Raw genomic sequence first — 16,695 nt, forward strand, 5'->3', positions numbered from 1 at the left:
GAGGGGCCAGCCCCTTTTTCTTGATATCAAATGAAAGGTCCTGTAAATATTCACCTTTCTTACATTACATGTCTTAACAAAATATTTTTCAGAAAAGAGATAAACAAAGAAAACAAGAAAAAAATACGACATTTTTTTAAACTAAATTTTCGGGTCCTGGCGAGCTCCGGCGCCTTTCAATCCAGTTCAAAATGAAAATAAAATTGCAAATCTACAATCTGTTGTCTACCATTCCATGAAAGTTTGAACTCAATATCTCTTATAGTTTAGGAGGAGTTAGAGGAACAAGCCACCCCTCTAAAAATCGCTAAAACGTCAAAATTTCAAAAACGGAAGTGACGTCATCAATATCATAAAAAACCTATAAGGTTTAGATCACTATCTATCATATCTGAAAGTTTCATGAAAATCGGTCGAGCCGTTTCTGAGAAATCGCGTGCACAAAATTTGTAAGAAAAAAAAAGAAAAATAATAATAATAATAATAGGGAAAAAGAAACCGAACGAAAACAATAAGGTCTTCCGTTGGAAACGGAAGACCTTAATAATAGGGAAAAAGAAACCTAAGAAAAACAATAAGGTCTTCCGTTGGAAACGGAAGACCTTAATAACATGACCACTCCTAAAAAAAACACAGAGTTTCGGAATACATTAGCTTTAGATGCTGGTGGACGGTTAACTACACAGAGTCTTACATGTACAATGTTGTTAGCTCACCTGAGCTGAAAGCTCAAGTGAGCTTATCTGATCACTTTTTGTCCGGCGTCCGTCTGTCTGTCCGTCTGTAAACTTTTTACATTTTCGACTTCTCAAGAACCACTGGGCCAATTTCAACCAAACTTGGCACAAAGCAACCATAGGTGAAGGGTATTCAAGTTTGTTAAACTTAAGGGCCACGCCCTCTTTCAAAGGGAGATAATTAAGAATTATTAAAAATGTGTATGTATCTTTAAAAAATCTTCTTCTCAAATATCAATTTGCCAGTCTGAGAAAAGCTGTATTTTGCATGGAATCATCTTTCAAGTAGTGTAGATTCAAATTTGTTCAAATCATGATCCCCGGGGGTACGGTGGGGCCACAATTGGGGGTCGAATTTTTACATAGGAAAATATAGAGAAAATTCTTTAAAAATCTTCTACTCAAGAACCAATTGGCCAGAAAAGCTGTAACATTTGGAAGCATCCTCAGGTATTGTGGATTCCAGTTTATTCAAATCATGATCCCCGGGTGTACGGTGGGGCCCCAATTGATGTAGGTTTTTATTTTCATGAACAGTTGTTTAAGATCATTTTGAAAATAGAAATAGTCAATATTTGATGTAACAGTTACAAAAGGTGCCCAACATAAAAACATCTGGAGAAAATTTTGATTTTTTTTAAAAACAGGATAAATTTTACTCATTCTTTGCCCCGATATTTTGGATATGACGTCATAAAGTTGATTTTTATTATGTCTAGTGTTGCTCAGGTGAGCGATGTAGCCCATGGGCCTCTTGTTTAATGAACTAACCATACATTCCAAATGTTCAAAATGAGTGAAATGAACATCGGTAGAAATTGGTTTGATGTTGCATGTTATATGTCTTTTGTGGATTACTGCTAGTCTACCACCTCGGTGATCTTTCCTGGGTTTTTGTAAAACTCAATAACTCTCTGGTGTAAGTTCGGAAAAGATGACATTGTCTGTTCCAAGCCATGTTTCCGTAAGGACTAAAAAGTCAATATCATTTGAAACAATGTAATCGTTGATTGCAACAGTTTTGTTTACTGCATATCTGCAATTCAAAGTAACAATTACAGGCTATCTTTTAACTATGCAAACCCAGCTTACATCCCAACAATACGTACGTCATTTGAATTTATTGTACTGTACATTACATAATACTTTCATGATCAGTGCGAAGCTATAATATAATAATAAGTATTTCTGATTTGATAATTTACTGATGATGTTTGTGGTATATTGGAGAATAATATCCGTGGCAACTTTTTGATCTCGACAATAACTGTAGTTACAGCGAAGTACATTGAAGCGTTTGATAGGCGTTAATTCCAGAAAAGTTGTTACGTAATGTTTTGACTGACCTTTGTCCAATCAGATCGTAGAAGGCGGAATTGAGACATTACCGCTCCTGACCTATAATTTGAGAGAGAGAGAGAGAGAGAGAGAGAGAGAGAGAGAGTGGAGTAAATCATAGATGACGCAGATGAGCGAACTATCTATCAATAGTTATAAAGTGACAAATCAAGGTCTAGTATATCTTATAAATTTATGTAACTTTGAAGTGTTTTGAAATTCTTTAACCGGGGAACAACGATGTCTATATGTAGATAATGGGATGAGGTAATGTCAAACATCGAAGACTGTACGAATATTTAAGTATTACCGGTAGTACTCTAATCAAAGTATACCGAATCTTCCTGGAATTAAATGTAGGTTGTAAATTTGCTTTGTATAAAAACTTTCTTCATGGTTACTCAGTGTGAAACATTCTTTACCTAAGGACGAATTTGTCTGTCATTATTTTATTTTTCCACTAAGCATTCGCCTGCGATGCCTTTCCTTTTCACTACATCTAAATGATAAATTATCATTCGTTCGCATTTCAAAATAGTCAATGCCCGTATTCTCGGACACCATGCCAGGAAATTACAGCAAACTACATTGAAGCGTTAATAGGGGTTAACTCCAAAACAGTTTCTACGTAATGTTTTGACTGACCTTTGTCCAATCAGATTGTAGCTGGGCGGAGTTAAGACATTGTCGCTCGTGACTTGAATGAGAGAGAGAGAGAGAGAGAGAGAGAGAGACAGAGAGAGAGAGAGAGAATTGAGTTAATTATAAGTGGTGCCGATGAAAAAATTATCATTAGTTATTTACTTGCAAACAAATTAATTAAAATCTGAATATAAAAATTACATGTATATCCTATATTGGTATAACGTTAACGCGTTTTAAAGAACGATTGTGAAAATTACTTTGGCCGCGCGCCGTTCACAATAATGTCTCAACTCCGCCCAGCTACGATCTGATTGGACAAAGGTCAGTCAAAACATTACGTAGAAACTTTTCTGGAGTAAGCCCCTATTAAACGCTTCAATGTAGTTTGCTGTAAGTTGGTTAGTTACGTCATTCGTATAAAAGGACACACTGTTGTCGACGGCCAAAGAAATTTTCACATTCGTTCTTTAAAACGCTTTAAAGTTATACCAATATAGGATATACATGTAATTTTTATATCGATATTTCTTCATCGGCAACACTTATTATTTACTCAACTCTCTCTCTAACTCTCTCTCTCTCTCTCTCTCTCTCTCTCTCATTCAAGTCACGAGCGGCAATGTCTTAACTCCGCCTATTCTCTTTTAAGAAGTGGACAGGCATAGCCTACATCTACATTATGGATCTGATTGGACAAAGGTCAGTCAAAACATTACGTAGAAACCTTTCTGGAGTTCACCCCTATTAATTATATAAACGCTTCAATGTACTTCGCTATAATTGTGAATAAAATATACTTAATTAAGCCATGTATCTTGCTTGTTCCTTGACTCCTGACATTCGATTTTGGTTAAGCATTTGAAATGCCCATCTTACCTGTTTTAGACATAAAAAATGGAAAAGTAAAATGTTCAATTGCTGAGCTAAATTTGTGTCGATATGCCCCTTTTAGTTTAAATCGGACTTATCATACTCAGTACTTTATACAAAACAAATACTAGTTATAATTCAACATGTGTAGATACATTGACGATTTTGTGTTTGTCTTCTTTAAGGCTGGTATCTTGACAGAATATTTAACCATATGCCTTGAGCCAGAGGCAGCCCTCACGTACTGTCAGCGCCTACCTGCAACCGCATTTATTGGTAACCCTGGCACTCAGTCCTTTCTGTCATCTAGCTCAGAAACCAAGTTCATGATCATTAATTTAGGAGGTAAATAATGAATTTATGTACCTTGTTTGATTTCAGCTATTATACATTTTATTGTGTTCAGGATGTGAAGTATAAATAAGTTTTTATTAATTTGTAGGATGTAAACTTTGTGGGTTTTTTGGTTTTATTTTAAAGGTACCACAGCTAGTATTAACATCAACCAGAAACAGTCAAATGGGACATTTTATGAATTGCACATACCCACCGGGGGGCCGTGGGGAGGCAACAAAGTCAATGAAGCTTTGGAACGAATGATAATCAAGATAGTTGGAGCAAGTTGCTTCCAAATCTTTAAAGATGACCACAAGACGGAATATATAGAAATGCAAAGAAGATTGGAAATTAAAAAGGGGACAGTTAAACCAGACTCAATCTCAAAAATAACAATTAGAATTTCGAGCATTATACACACACTGTTTAAGGAAGAAACAGGTGAAAATATAAAGGATGTGATCCAGCAAATGCAACTTTCTAAGAAAATAACCTGGTTGGGAGACTTTCTTAGAATTGATTCAGACCTGTTTAAAGACTTGTTTAGAGAACCAGTTAACATGCTTGTGGAACACATACAACAACTGATGACAGAAGACAATCTCTCCGATGTATCAACTCTTCTGATGGTAGGCGGATTTTCGGAGTCTCCTATTGTATTGGATGCCATTATGAAAGCTTTTCCAGATAAGAGGGTCATAGTTCCAGAGGAAGCAAGGTTGGCTGTGTTACAAGGAGCCGTATTGTTTGGACACGAGTCAGATGCTGATTTGGGATCAAACCCCCCAGGTCTTTTGTGAAGGATGATCATTCTCCAACAAGAAAGGTTTTAAAACTGTTCCGCTTCACATATTTCTTACCCCTGTATACTAGATGGATCAAGGAAACCCCTCATAAATAAAAGTATGCTTGATAATAATATCTGACATAACAAGTTAATGAAGATAATTATCTAAATAAATGTTCATATCCGAATTTCATCATTAATCTTATAAACTACTCAAGTTTCATAAATGATGTTAAGGTATGGACTACAATTGAATAAAAAAAACAGAAAATTACATTACGATTCAAAACCCAACAGTTTTTCTAAAGATACAAAAATCGATGATTTTAGTTTCAGAACCTTCTTACATGTAAGACCAATTTAAAAGAATACTATGGCAAGTTATAATGGAATAGATTTGGAAATACTTATTGATTTGATGAAAAAGAAGCAATAACCACATACTGTATATTGTGTCATTTAGATAAGGAAACACTGAATTGTATTATGGAAATGATATCATATTCAGGTTTTTTTTAATCAGATTGAACAAAACACATGCGGCTAATATTGGGACCAAAAAGCTCGGACTAAAAAATATCCATATCAGAGAAATATTCAAAGTTCTATATTATAGGCCTAATTATTTTTTTTTCAAATGATTTGATTATCTGATTCAATACTTAATCAGATACGTGCTCAATGTTTGCATGTACTTAAGAAATAAACAACGTTATTTAGTGAACATGGCGTTATGAATAGCAATTGCTCTGTTGGCATATTCCATGATGCGCGCTTGGCTAAAAACAACCCTTTACTAAATAAAACCAAATATTATGGCGCGGATGTAAAAGTATCAACATTTTGCCAAATTTTGATGGCGCAGGGGCTCATAGGTAGATCACTTAAATAACTTATGCTATCTATAATTCCATTCAAAATCCTACACTTTTAGTATCGTATTTACCTTCAGTAGAAAGACAATTAATTTTTTAAAAAGCTGAAAATTGTTTTAAAAATTTCGAGAACCAACCAAATTATGATATCATTGACCAAAATTGGTCATACCAATGTTTTTTCATACTAGCTTGCTTTCATGTCAATTTCATGTAAATATCACCCTCTAATAATTAACGACTTCTCCCTAAACCTTTGAGTGTAAAGGTAAAGGCATAAATGAACATTTCGATTTATACCACATTTTCTTTATATGTAAACATCCTTGTTTTACTTAAGCATTGAATCCTTATATTTTAAAAGATATAGTCTCAATACTGCAACGGTATGTGCATACAAATTGAGTAACGCGCGTTAGCGCGTTAAGAAAATTTGGATTTAATGCTTATACATGTATTTACATTTTTTTTTAACTTCTTGCCTTGTCTGCAAATGTGATTTATAAGTTCATATGAATGGAAGAGCCACTGTAACAGCCATAAGCGTGTACTTTGATTTTTGCTTGTGACGTTGCATTTTACAGCGCTCAACGTTTGTGACTTCGTAATAAAACTCGACATCTAACCTATCAGTACCCTGTGTTATAACTGCAGTAGCTCTCCACACACTTTATATGCAAAACATATATGGAATGTAAATATTGTGTTATGTTTGCAATGCAGTAGACTAAATGGAATATTGATATGATTCATATTAATATACATGTATTGAACCAATCAAGAACAATAAAGCATCCATGATTTGCAAGATCATCCATTATATGAGCCTATAAGTACCACATTTTTAACATTTTTTTTTTTTGCCTTTGTAACTTGCATCACATTGTGAATTTGATGTGTAAAGTTGTATGATATGTTGTTGTATCAAATGTTTTTTCTATATATTACATTTATCTATTTTAATTGATATACCAAGAATTTTATTTGATTATTTCAAGCACATTGTAAAATTGTAGAATCGTCCATTATTTTTCTGTTTGTTGTACGTATTATGCACCTATCAGCCACATAGCTCTTTTTGGTCAAGAAAGAAGGAAGATTAAAGTCGTCGAAATAAAGAGATAATTAGGGCCCCGCAAGGATTTGCGGGTGCCCTATAGTAATCACTCTGTCTGCCCTTCTGTCTGTCCGTCTGTCACTCTTCCGTCCACAAATTTTCTGTTTTTTTCTAATAACTTTTTTTATGGTTGCCCAATCAGGTTCAAATTTGGTATAGTAGTTCAGTAGGTAGAAATACATATTTTGATGCTAAATTTGGTTCTCTATGTCTTCTGGTTTGGAGCTGGGGTGGTGGGGTAGATTCCTTAACTATGCATAAGAATGAATGGGCAAAGAGAGATAACTGCTGAGAATGTTACCATTGTATACTAGGAAGGTTGTGCAATATAATTGTCCTTTGGGATTAATTAACCTTCCACAGGAAGAAAATCCTAAGCTTTTTCTCTATCTGTCACATTGAGATTAATTACTGCACTGCCTGTGTCTGCAAATTAACTTTGTTTTGAAGTTAAGGTCAATTTTGAATGATGTGTAGTATTGTGTACATTCTTTGAAGTATGGATTTAAAATATAATATTCATACTTTATTTTGGTTAAAATACCGTACACAATGATTTATGATAATTTTATTGAATTCTAAAATCAAGATATATATTAAGATATCCTTTTTCACTATTTTATTTTTAAATTATTTATTTTATTTTTTTTTCTGCCTTAATGCTGTTAATTTTAACAGGTAATCAAATAATAACCCCATTCTATCGTTTCTGAAAAAAAATCTTATTGTAGATTTAGAAGAAAAGGATGAGAGAGCAGAACAATTAACCCCCTGGGATTAATTATCTTGCCCGCTGTAGAAAATTTAGAGGCTTATCTCTATCTGTCATATGAAGATTAATGAACACCTTTGTCTGCAACTGATGTTTGTTTTGAAGTTGAGGTCAACCCTGGGTGATACAATGTTTATGTATTCACTGAAGGCTTGCATTTTATAAAACACCTGTTTAAATCTTTTTTAAATACACATTTAATTTAGTTTTTTTATAAGACATGAGGTTATCCCTGTTTTATGCAGATACAAGGTTACTATTTAGAGTTTTTGGACATTCAGGAATTATCTTGAAATTTTAAAAATACAGTTGTTACTAGCAGCATATACCGTGATATAGAGGTGGAGGTATAGGCGATGACGTAATTATTAGGGTCTCCAAAGGGTTTTTTTTAGAAAAGGTAGCAATATAGAGGTCGTTTCTGATTGGCTGTTTTAGAGTGGTTGTATTATAGAGGTGATTTTTCATCACTATTTTTAGAAAAGGTAGCAATATAGAGGTCGTGTTTTCATTGGAGGATTGAATATAGAGGTGGTGACGAAGTTACTATTGAGGCCATATAGAGGGGTACTTTTTAGAACAGTAAATTTATAGAGTGTTTTGGAGTGCATTGAAAAAAGATGAGAAAAATCCCAAAACGTGGACATTGAATGAGAGTCGTTGGTTTGACAATAAGAAAGTTTGTATTAAAGATTTTAGAGAAGTGACCCGAAACGGCTACGATTTTGCTGACAGCTGGGGAACTAAAGATATTTTATTAAAACGTAGAGTTATGCCCCAGTGAACGCCTGATATGAAACACGATGAATGCAAGACAGACAAAGTTATCAATGAAAAAAGTTCAGTTTGACAATAAGGTCCACACTCTGTTAGTTCCATACGAAGATAGGAAAGGTGAATGGATGAAATATACCATCGATAGAGCTCATTTTAGGAGAAGAATTCAACAGACAGAAATGATATTGTTACCGATTATGAATAAGATAACAAAGTTATCAAAGGGCAAGTGAACTTAGACGATGTACTGTTTGGTTTTTTAAATTAGTGAATGAAACATTTTGACTGTTACATATAAATCTGAGTTTTTTTATGAGGGTCAATGTTATTGTTCCCGCTAAGGAGACCCAAGAGGGTGGCACTACCGCCGCCGCCGCCAGTCCCACCAAAGGCACCCACCTACCGCTACCGCCAGTCCCACCAAGGGCACCCAGGAGGGTGACACTACCGCCGCCGCCGCCAGTCCCACCAAAGGCACCCACCTACCGCCACCGCCAGTCCCACCAAGGGGCACCCAGGAGGGTGACACTACCGCCGCCGCTAGCACCACCAAAGGCACCCACCGCCACCACTAGTCCCCAAAAGAGCGCCCAGGAGGGTGGCACCACCACCACCGCCAGTCCTTTGTCTGGCCCTATATGGATCCTCTATTACGTTCAAGAAGTGGGAATTTGAAAAAACGTATTCCTGATGTTGAAAAGATTTGAGATCTACTTTAAGACTAAATCAAAAGTTCTGCGAGGATTGCGAAAGTCATCAGAATCAAACGGGCTTTTTGCAATGTTTACGATGTGAAATCTGAAAGGCTGGATGGCATATCAGAATGTGAAAAAACAGATAGTCATTGTGTTCAAAAAACACTTCAAGTGTTCAATAACTTTGTTATTTAACTATTTTAAGTTTTTTAAAATAAATTTATCTTTATTGACTTTTTAAAATTTTTATTAAGTTATAAGAAAGAAGTGTGTATTTAAAAGACACTTTTTAACTTTCGTAATCTCTTTTCATTATGGATTGTTAAAAAGTGCAGTACAAATGATAGCATAGAATGCAATAAAAAAAAAGGATGAGAAACACCCCAAAACGTTGACTTGAATGAGAATCGTTGGTTTGACAATAAGAAAGTTTGTATTAAAGATTTTAGAGAAGTGACCCGAAACGGTTACGATTTTGCTGACAGCTGGGGAACGAAAGAAATTTCATTAAAACGTAGAGTTATGACCCAGTGAGCGCCTGATATGAAACACGAAGATAGGAAAGGTGAATGGATGAATTATGCCATTGATAGAGCCCATTTTAGGAAAAGAGTTCAACAGAAAAATATTTTTTTTTTTACCGATATTAAATTAAGTTATTAAAGGTCAACTGAACTTAGATAAAAAAAAATGTTTATTTTAGTGAAACTTTTCGACTGTAAAATCTGACGCGTATTGATTTGATATATAAAGTTTACTTTGACTCTTTTTTTCAAGAGAGGATGGAAGAATATAAAAAGTGAGTGTAGACTAAAAAATATTTTTAAACAATTTACGAACTTTTTCGAAAAGATGTTTTTCTGTTACATCGATATGAAAGTGTAACCTTTTACTTTGATAGATTAAAAAAATAATTAAGAACAATTATTTAACGATGTACATTTTGCTAAAAAAAATTATTTATAAGAAAGTTTTTGGAGGGTTTACAATAATGTGACGGTATAATAGGTGCATAGATATTTTTCGGTTAAGAATAGTATTTTTGTTGTTGTTTTTTTAAATACAAAATCATCTTTTTTCATTACTTTTTAAAGGTTTCATATAAATACTTTGCTTGAAATATCATTAATGACATAAAAATACTTTTAAGTAAGTAAAAAGATCAAAATAAGTCTCTACATTATGGAAAATTTTCTATGAACTAAAAAAAAAAATTTTGATAAATACATTCAATAAATTTCAGTTGAAAGATTTTTAAAATAAACTTTATTTAATGTCTTTAGTTTTTTTTTACTCAAGTGTATTGAAAAAATAGTTATTTTTATCTTACAGATGTATAATAATGTATTTTTGTTGTTGTTTTTTTTTTAAATAAAAAGTCATCTTTTTTCATTAGTTTTTAAAGTTTTCATATAAATATTTTGCTTGAAATATCATTAATGACATAAAAACATGTATATTTTATTGTTTCAAATGGCGTTTTTGGAATTGTATATATAAACGATGATTTTTTTTTCACACTAGTTTTTTTCTACATTGGCCTTTAATAAAGAAAAAGTAAAATTTATAAGTGTTATTCTTTTCTTTCAGTAATGAATTATTTTCATACACATTTCATATATTAGGTTGTTGGACATGAAAAAAGATAAAGGTTGTAGAACATGAAAATAGATAAATATATTGGTCTGGTTTATCAACTTTTAATGTACACGCTTTGTTAAAACTTGAGCCACTTTATGTTTGTTTTAGTCACTGTTTTTTTCTTTGGAGGTTGATAGTTAGGAGGCGCTCCGTTTGTTTGTTTTTTAACCACATATCCACTACCGGTCTGTTCTTCGGAACGTTTCATCATTTCCTTATTGTGGATGAAAGATGTTGGAGTTTGAATGTCCATCAATGCTTGATAAAATTGTCGATATCCGGTAGGAGTTCCTTTTGAATAAGGGGTCAGCGCATGTTTCAGCAAATCGGTGATATGCGAGCCTTCGATGACGCTGTCTTTGTAAATTAAATTTCCATTGTCTTTCCAAGACAATACGTCACCGCCGTACTGAGATAAGAATTTAAGAAATCCTTTGGCTTTATTTTGATATTTAATTGGAATAACGTGTTCCAAGATTTCGAGAACGTGCATCTGAGTGGGAATATCTTTGTCAGTGAGTGCGTCCTTCTCCGTCTCCAAGATTGTCTCTATACTCTTCGGGGGATGATCCTCCCGTTGAATCAGTTTTTGGTATTTTTCTTTTGGAACGAGTATTAGTTCTTGAGCCATTTTGAAAAAGATGTAGTGCAGGTTTGATCAGACGAGGTATGATGCTCTGATGCTTTAACAAAAGCTTTTTACGTTGAGACTTGTTCACTGTTCTGCTCACAAGGGTACTTATGACATTTTTGTACGGATACAGAGTTTTTATGTACTGCTTAGAGACCGGAATGGTCCCCTTGTAAACGTTAAACATCACCTCACACAAAGTCTGCATTTGAGAGGGTGTCATGGTCGACAACAGTGCTCGTCGCTGTTTCGTGCTCGTAGTGTATAACAGATCCAGAAAGGACAGATGCGTTTTAACTGTTCGGTTCATAACGATAAAATAGTTAAAAATAAGAAAGAAAAGGATTTTATTTCGGTAGATAGACAATGGTATCTTCGTTAGGTAAGATGCGCGTGCGCAATCTATAACTGTCCTCAGTACTGGGACTCATGTCCACAACTAGATATCCAAACGGTCTGGATGTGGCCTTGTCGTAAGCCTCCTTGAAATATTTTAACTTTAAAGGAAATACTTGAGATCCAAAAGTAAGCACCTGTCTAGAATCGCGTACATTACGAAAAAGAATGACATAATGACAATTTAAAGATATAGTTCTGGCAAACTTTCCGGGCATGTATAGATTCTGGGCCAACATGAACACACTGATTCGACGATGGTGTGCCGTCACGCAAAATAAATTGAGAGATTCCTCGCTCTTGGCAACTTGCATCATCATATCGTCTAGCACCAAAACAATGTGTTGTACACCCTCACTCCAATCTTCGATCTGTTCCTTAGAAGGTAGCCCTTGATGTAAAACCAATCTATCGATGTTTTTCTCCATTTCTTCGAACAAAGGTTGATATTCGGTATATGCAATTACTATTCGCTCGGGTGGCGTTTGAAACATACCATCGGCATGTTTTAATATTTCGTAAATAAGAGAAGTTTTACCACTCATAGTGGGTCCCACGATCATAGCTGTGGCGGGTGAATGAAAGGGTAAAAGTGATCTCTCTTTCCACCAAGCTTCCATGTTCATTAATTCCTCAGTTAAGACTGATTTTATTGTTAGAATACATACTATTTTTATAGAATAAAAAAAATTACATCAATTTTTATTCACAAAGCGTATGCATATATATGGTAAGTACAAAGGTTAGATGCAGTCCATTTGTTGAGATATAGTTCGATACACAAAAACATCAGGATTATCCTGCATTTTAAGAATATGTACAATGTCATTCATTGTATAATTTTGACATTTCATCAGTAAATAAAATAGTACATGATAACCACATGTCAAGGCATTTTTTTTCTGAATTGGAATTTCATTACAAATCATTTTTTCCGAATTATGATTTAAAAATTTTTTGATTCGTACATCGTAATGGTCAGGTAGTCGACCAAAACTGTCAAAAAATTCCGCTTTTCGAAAGCCATCTATCCAGATAACAATCCAGTGGGTCCCCGGGAGATGTGAAGGATCCGTATTACAAACGTAGGCCGAAGGGTAAACGTGGACGCTTTGTGGTAAGGTATCTGGTGAAAATACGCCTCTGACAAAGTTCCTAAGCAGTTTATGTCCCTTAACAATGCATAGGATGTCGGATGAATTCATACTTTAGTGTATTTGATGTCCCGTGATTGGTCCACTTCCAAGAGGGCCGGAAATTCTGCGTAGGCCAGACAGTTCAAGGTTTCCGTTGTATTGGTAGCAAATTTGACTTCGAGTCGAACGTTTCCTTGTCTCACCAGGTTTATATACTCTTCACCTAGGTCACTAGGGGCCAGGCTAAAAGTGTATATGGTATATCCTTTGCCAAACTGACTTCTTGTTATTTCCAATCCTGCATCTTTGTTCCATTTTTCTGCCGCTTCAAATAAATTGACAAAGAGTGTGACGTAATTTTGATTAGTTCCTACGTCGATTTTCATGGGGCGGGTAGGCATGCTTTCCCCGTTCACGTAAAGTGCAATCTCTTCCACAAGGTTCTGGAAGTTGAATGGGTTCTTCTCGTAATGACCATTGACAGCTTTTTGAGATATGAAACAGAATGCGGCTTTGGTCGGTAAGGTGTTAGACCAAACGTTCTGCCAGATAAACGATCCAGAACCTTGAGTACAGGTGCTCATTTTTACTTCGGTTCTAGTCAGGGGGTATTTAGCCGTCTTGTCTTTCAAGATTTCAGCATGGTTGATCAAAATTCCACTGTCCACCTTAATCATGCATGCTTTAAAGGACACGTCTAGCAACTGCAACTTGTAGCTAGGGGAGGCTTCTTTGCTCATCAAGACAAAGGCAGCGGGGTTTCTAAACAGTTTCAAGTGTAAATCCACCCCATTGATCAAGTATTTATCAATTCTAAATATATCTTCGTACAATGGACCTTCTAAATCGAATATTTGGCTGTTTTGAGTAAATGCATAGCGATTGTTAAGGCCCCCATTGTTGCCTCCGTATGCGTCCGGATTGTCCATGTCGTCGTCGTCTGGATAGTACAGTTGGGACTGTAACTGGGATTGAGAGACATCACTACCGCTCGAAAGGAGAAGTTTTAGGTAGGCTTTCCAAGCATAGTAGCTAGTATTGAGGGACACAAGTTTTCCGTTCATATAAGTGTCTATCTGAGACCACATGGTTTGCAGTGGCAAATTAATGATCCCCGTTTTTTCCTGTGATGCCAAGGCTGCACCGTCGGTTTTAACAATCTTACATTTTACGTACAGGCGGCTTCTTCTTAAGTCTTTGTACTCGTTACCCTGCCCAGGCACCGATATCTCGATCGGAGCGTCCTCCGTATCGAAGGAACTTACAGGTCTGCATTCACTAAAATAAATTTTATCCACAGCTACTTGATTGGGTGGAACGGTAAATAGAGCCAATTCTGCTGGAAGTCCAATGTCTGTTATTTTGTCACTTAAGAAAGCCATTCTTATTGATGTTTGACTTTTTTCTCAGCTCCGCTAAAAATACTGTCTCCTGTGTCTCGTTTTCTCTTCAGTCCTTTCTGAGGTGTTTTCTTTTTGAGTGTTGGTTTGGATTTGACGGTACGTTGTCTTATCTGTGTTTTTATAGTCTTCTCTGGTACGTGAGGAATATTTTCTTTGATGGCCTCTTTTATTTCCGCTTTGGCTCTCTCTTCTACGGCCGCCATAGGTGTCACTTGTTTCCCCACTACTTGATCTGTACTCTCCTTAGAGAACATGTGTGGGTTGACCGATATCATGTAAGGTTTTTTGGAAAACATACCTCCTAATCCCCCTCCTGTCTGTTTGCCTCTGTATTTACCAGGTCGAAAATGTCCATCAAACATCCTTTGATAAAATGTTTTCCACACACGTGGGTCTGATACGTAGGTTGAACCCATCATTGTATTTCAAACAAGCGTTTTTTCAAGAGTATGGTAACGGTAGTTATACCTTTCAAAAATGAAGCGGGTTGATTATTGACGTCTCTTATATACACTCTCACGTCTTGCAATTCACCCAATCGCAAAGGTACTTCGTATGGGTAATTATAAATGATGTTTCCCGATTTTTTACAGTTCACTAATCTCAAGAGAGGTAGTTCTCTGTCCCCCACTATAGAATCCTGACATAAATTACTACAAACGTACAATTCTGGTTGAGTGGATGTTGTGGACAAATTGAATTCCAAAAGTGAAACTGTCCAGTGCCCCTGTAGGTACAGTGGTTTGGGTAAATGAACAAAAAAGTCGTAAGGAGTGTTACCGATATAAATCTGTTGACTATCAGTAGATCTTAGAACCAATCTGATGCTCATTTTTGGAGATAATGACGTACAAAAAAGCAGCCTTCCTATTTAAACATTTTGCATGTCAGATTTCTTTATCCAAGAGTTAAATTTAGCAGGCCATTGATGCCAAGACACCAGGATCTCTACCGTTCCTTTTCTTTTTCTTTCTTTTAAAATCTTATCGATTTTCCAGATAGAATTGTCACTTGTGCGTACTTTCTGAAGTTCCTGTGAATAAAAAGTACCAGTTATAGGCTCTTCAGCAAAGTCTTTTAATTTGTAGACGGGCAAACCCTGACTTCGGTATCTCCGACTAACCTTAAAAATTTCTCCCGTCCATTTTTGGTCGTATTCTCTCTGAAATGTTCGTCGCAAATGAGATATTCTAACTTTATCACCTACTTTGAATTTATAAGGTTTTTTTTTTTCTGCTATTTTAGAGTTTTTAATTTTTTTTAACACAACACCGGGCCTTTTGTTCCTTTGTAAATAAGCTCTATAACGAACCTCCTCTTCATTCTCTTTAGTCACAGATGCAGGAGTAATTCCCCCTAAAGGACGGGAAGGAGTGTTATTAATGCTATCAGTAACTGCCTGTAGCTTACTCAAAAATTCGTAAGATTGATTATGAGTAAACATGCGCTGCAATCTGTTTTCCAAATTTTGAATGCTCCTTTCTGCAAAATTACTTTTTGTTTCATTTTCCGTAAAAGTTTGGTGTACGCCTTCTTTTTCCAAAAAAGAGGACACCCACCGATTTTTAAATTCACTTCCTTTATCGGTTCTAAATACTTTGGGTTTTCTTCCATTAGCAAAAATCCCTTTTAAAGCTTCTATTACATACGACGCCGTTTTTTGTTTCAAAGGAGCTGTAAATATATATCTTGAAAATATGTCTTGCAAAACCATAATATACTGTACGCCTTCATTTTCCTTGGATATGTTACGCATATCTTGTAAATCACCATCCCATATGGTGTCTATAGAATCGGTTAAAACGTGACGTCTAGGAAACTTTCTCTGAACTCTCTTTTGAAGTGAATACGGTTCTAAATTTGACAAAAAGTCTCTTATACCCTTTAAACCAATTTTGTGTTTCCCTTCTTTTTTCACAATTTGATACAATTTGTAAGGGCCTGCAAAAGAGGCAGCATGTTTCACGTCAGTCCATATGTTTTCCAAGTACCGTCGTTGTTCCTCAGTCAGCACCATCTTGATTTATGAACCAAACACAGTTTAACGTCTCTTTTTAAATTCACATAATATTTTAAAAAAATTATAAAAATAATCCATGGTAAAACATTTTTTTTATTATAGTACAACATGTATGATTAAGATAGCAATACCATCATAATGATACAAAAAAGAAGTTTTGTACATGATCTAATAGAATATTTCTTTCATTAACTTTACATGTATAAAAAAAACTTATAGCATATTACATACATAAGTAACAAATATAATTACATAAATCTATCACTGAACACGAAGGGTACTTTGAACACAATGAAATGTTTTTTGTTTTCACAAACTAATAGTTAATAAAGTCATTTGGATTGCAACGTGGACATTGCAAAAAACCCATCTGATTCTGGTGACTTTTCATAACACAATGTAATATAACATTTTTTCCTTTGTTAAAAATTATATCATATACTTAATTTAGCCCCCTTACATACTGTTTTTCTGCAAAATCATTTTTTTATATGCTTTCACCATCGTTGTGCAATATCT

At 35.1% G+C, this 16,695-nt stretch overlaps 3 protein-coding genes across 3 annotated transcripts in view; 2 read left to right on the plus strand and 1 right to left on the minus strand.

Annotated features, from left to right (window-relative positions):
- Nucleotides 1-5,824, plus strand: part of LOC117690123 (heat shock 70 kDa protein 12B-like) — a 29,330-nt gene extending 23,506 nt beyond the window's left edge. Inside the window, exons 3-4 of the mRNA XM_066085692.1 lie at nt 3,776-3,935; nt 4,071-5,824. Of these exons, the coding sequence (XP_065941764.1) occupies nt 3,776-3,935; nt 4,071-4,726 (816 nt within the window). The 3' untranslated portion in view covers nt 4,727-5,824. The remainder of the gene's footprint in view (nt 1-3,775; nt 3,936-4,070) is intronic.
- A 2,742-nt stretch (nt 5,825-8,566) lies between these two features.
- On the plus strand, nt 8,567-8,929 carry LOC136275402 (uncharacterized). The gene has a single exon (XM_066084390.1). The coding sequence runs from the start codon at nt 8,567-8,569 to the stop codon at nt 8,927-8,929; it is 363 nt and encodes a 120-aa protein (XP_065940462.1).
- A 3,889-nt stretch (nt 8,930-12,818) lies between these two features.
- Nucleotides 12,819-14,135, minus strand: LOC117690421 (uncharacterized protein F54H12.2-like). Its single transcript, XM_066084393.1, has one exon. It carries the CDS (start codon nt 14,133-14,135, stop codon nt 12,819-12,821), a length of 1,317 nt encoding a protein of 438 aa, XP_065940465.1.
- Nucleotides 14,136-16,695: the final 2,560 nt, after the last annotated feature.

This window comes from Magallana gigas, chromosome 5, assembly GCF_963853765.1.
Source record: "Magallana gigas chromosome 5, xbMagGiga1.1, whole genome shotgun sequence".
NCBI lineage: Eukaryota > Metazoa > Mollusca > Bivalvia > Ostreida > Ostreidae > Magallana > Magallana gigas.

Coding starts and splice junctions, on each gene's coding strand:
- LOC136275402 (XM_066084390.1), top strand. CDS start 8,567: ATGAGGGTCAATGTTATTGTTCCCGCTAAGGAGACCCAAGAGGGTGGC.
- LOC117690421 (XM_066084393.1), bottom strand. CDS start 14,135: ATGGCTTTCTTAAGTGACAAAATAACAGACATTGGACTTCCAGCAGAA.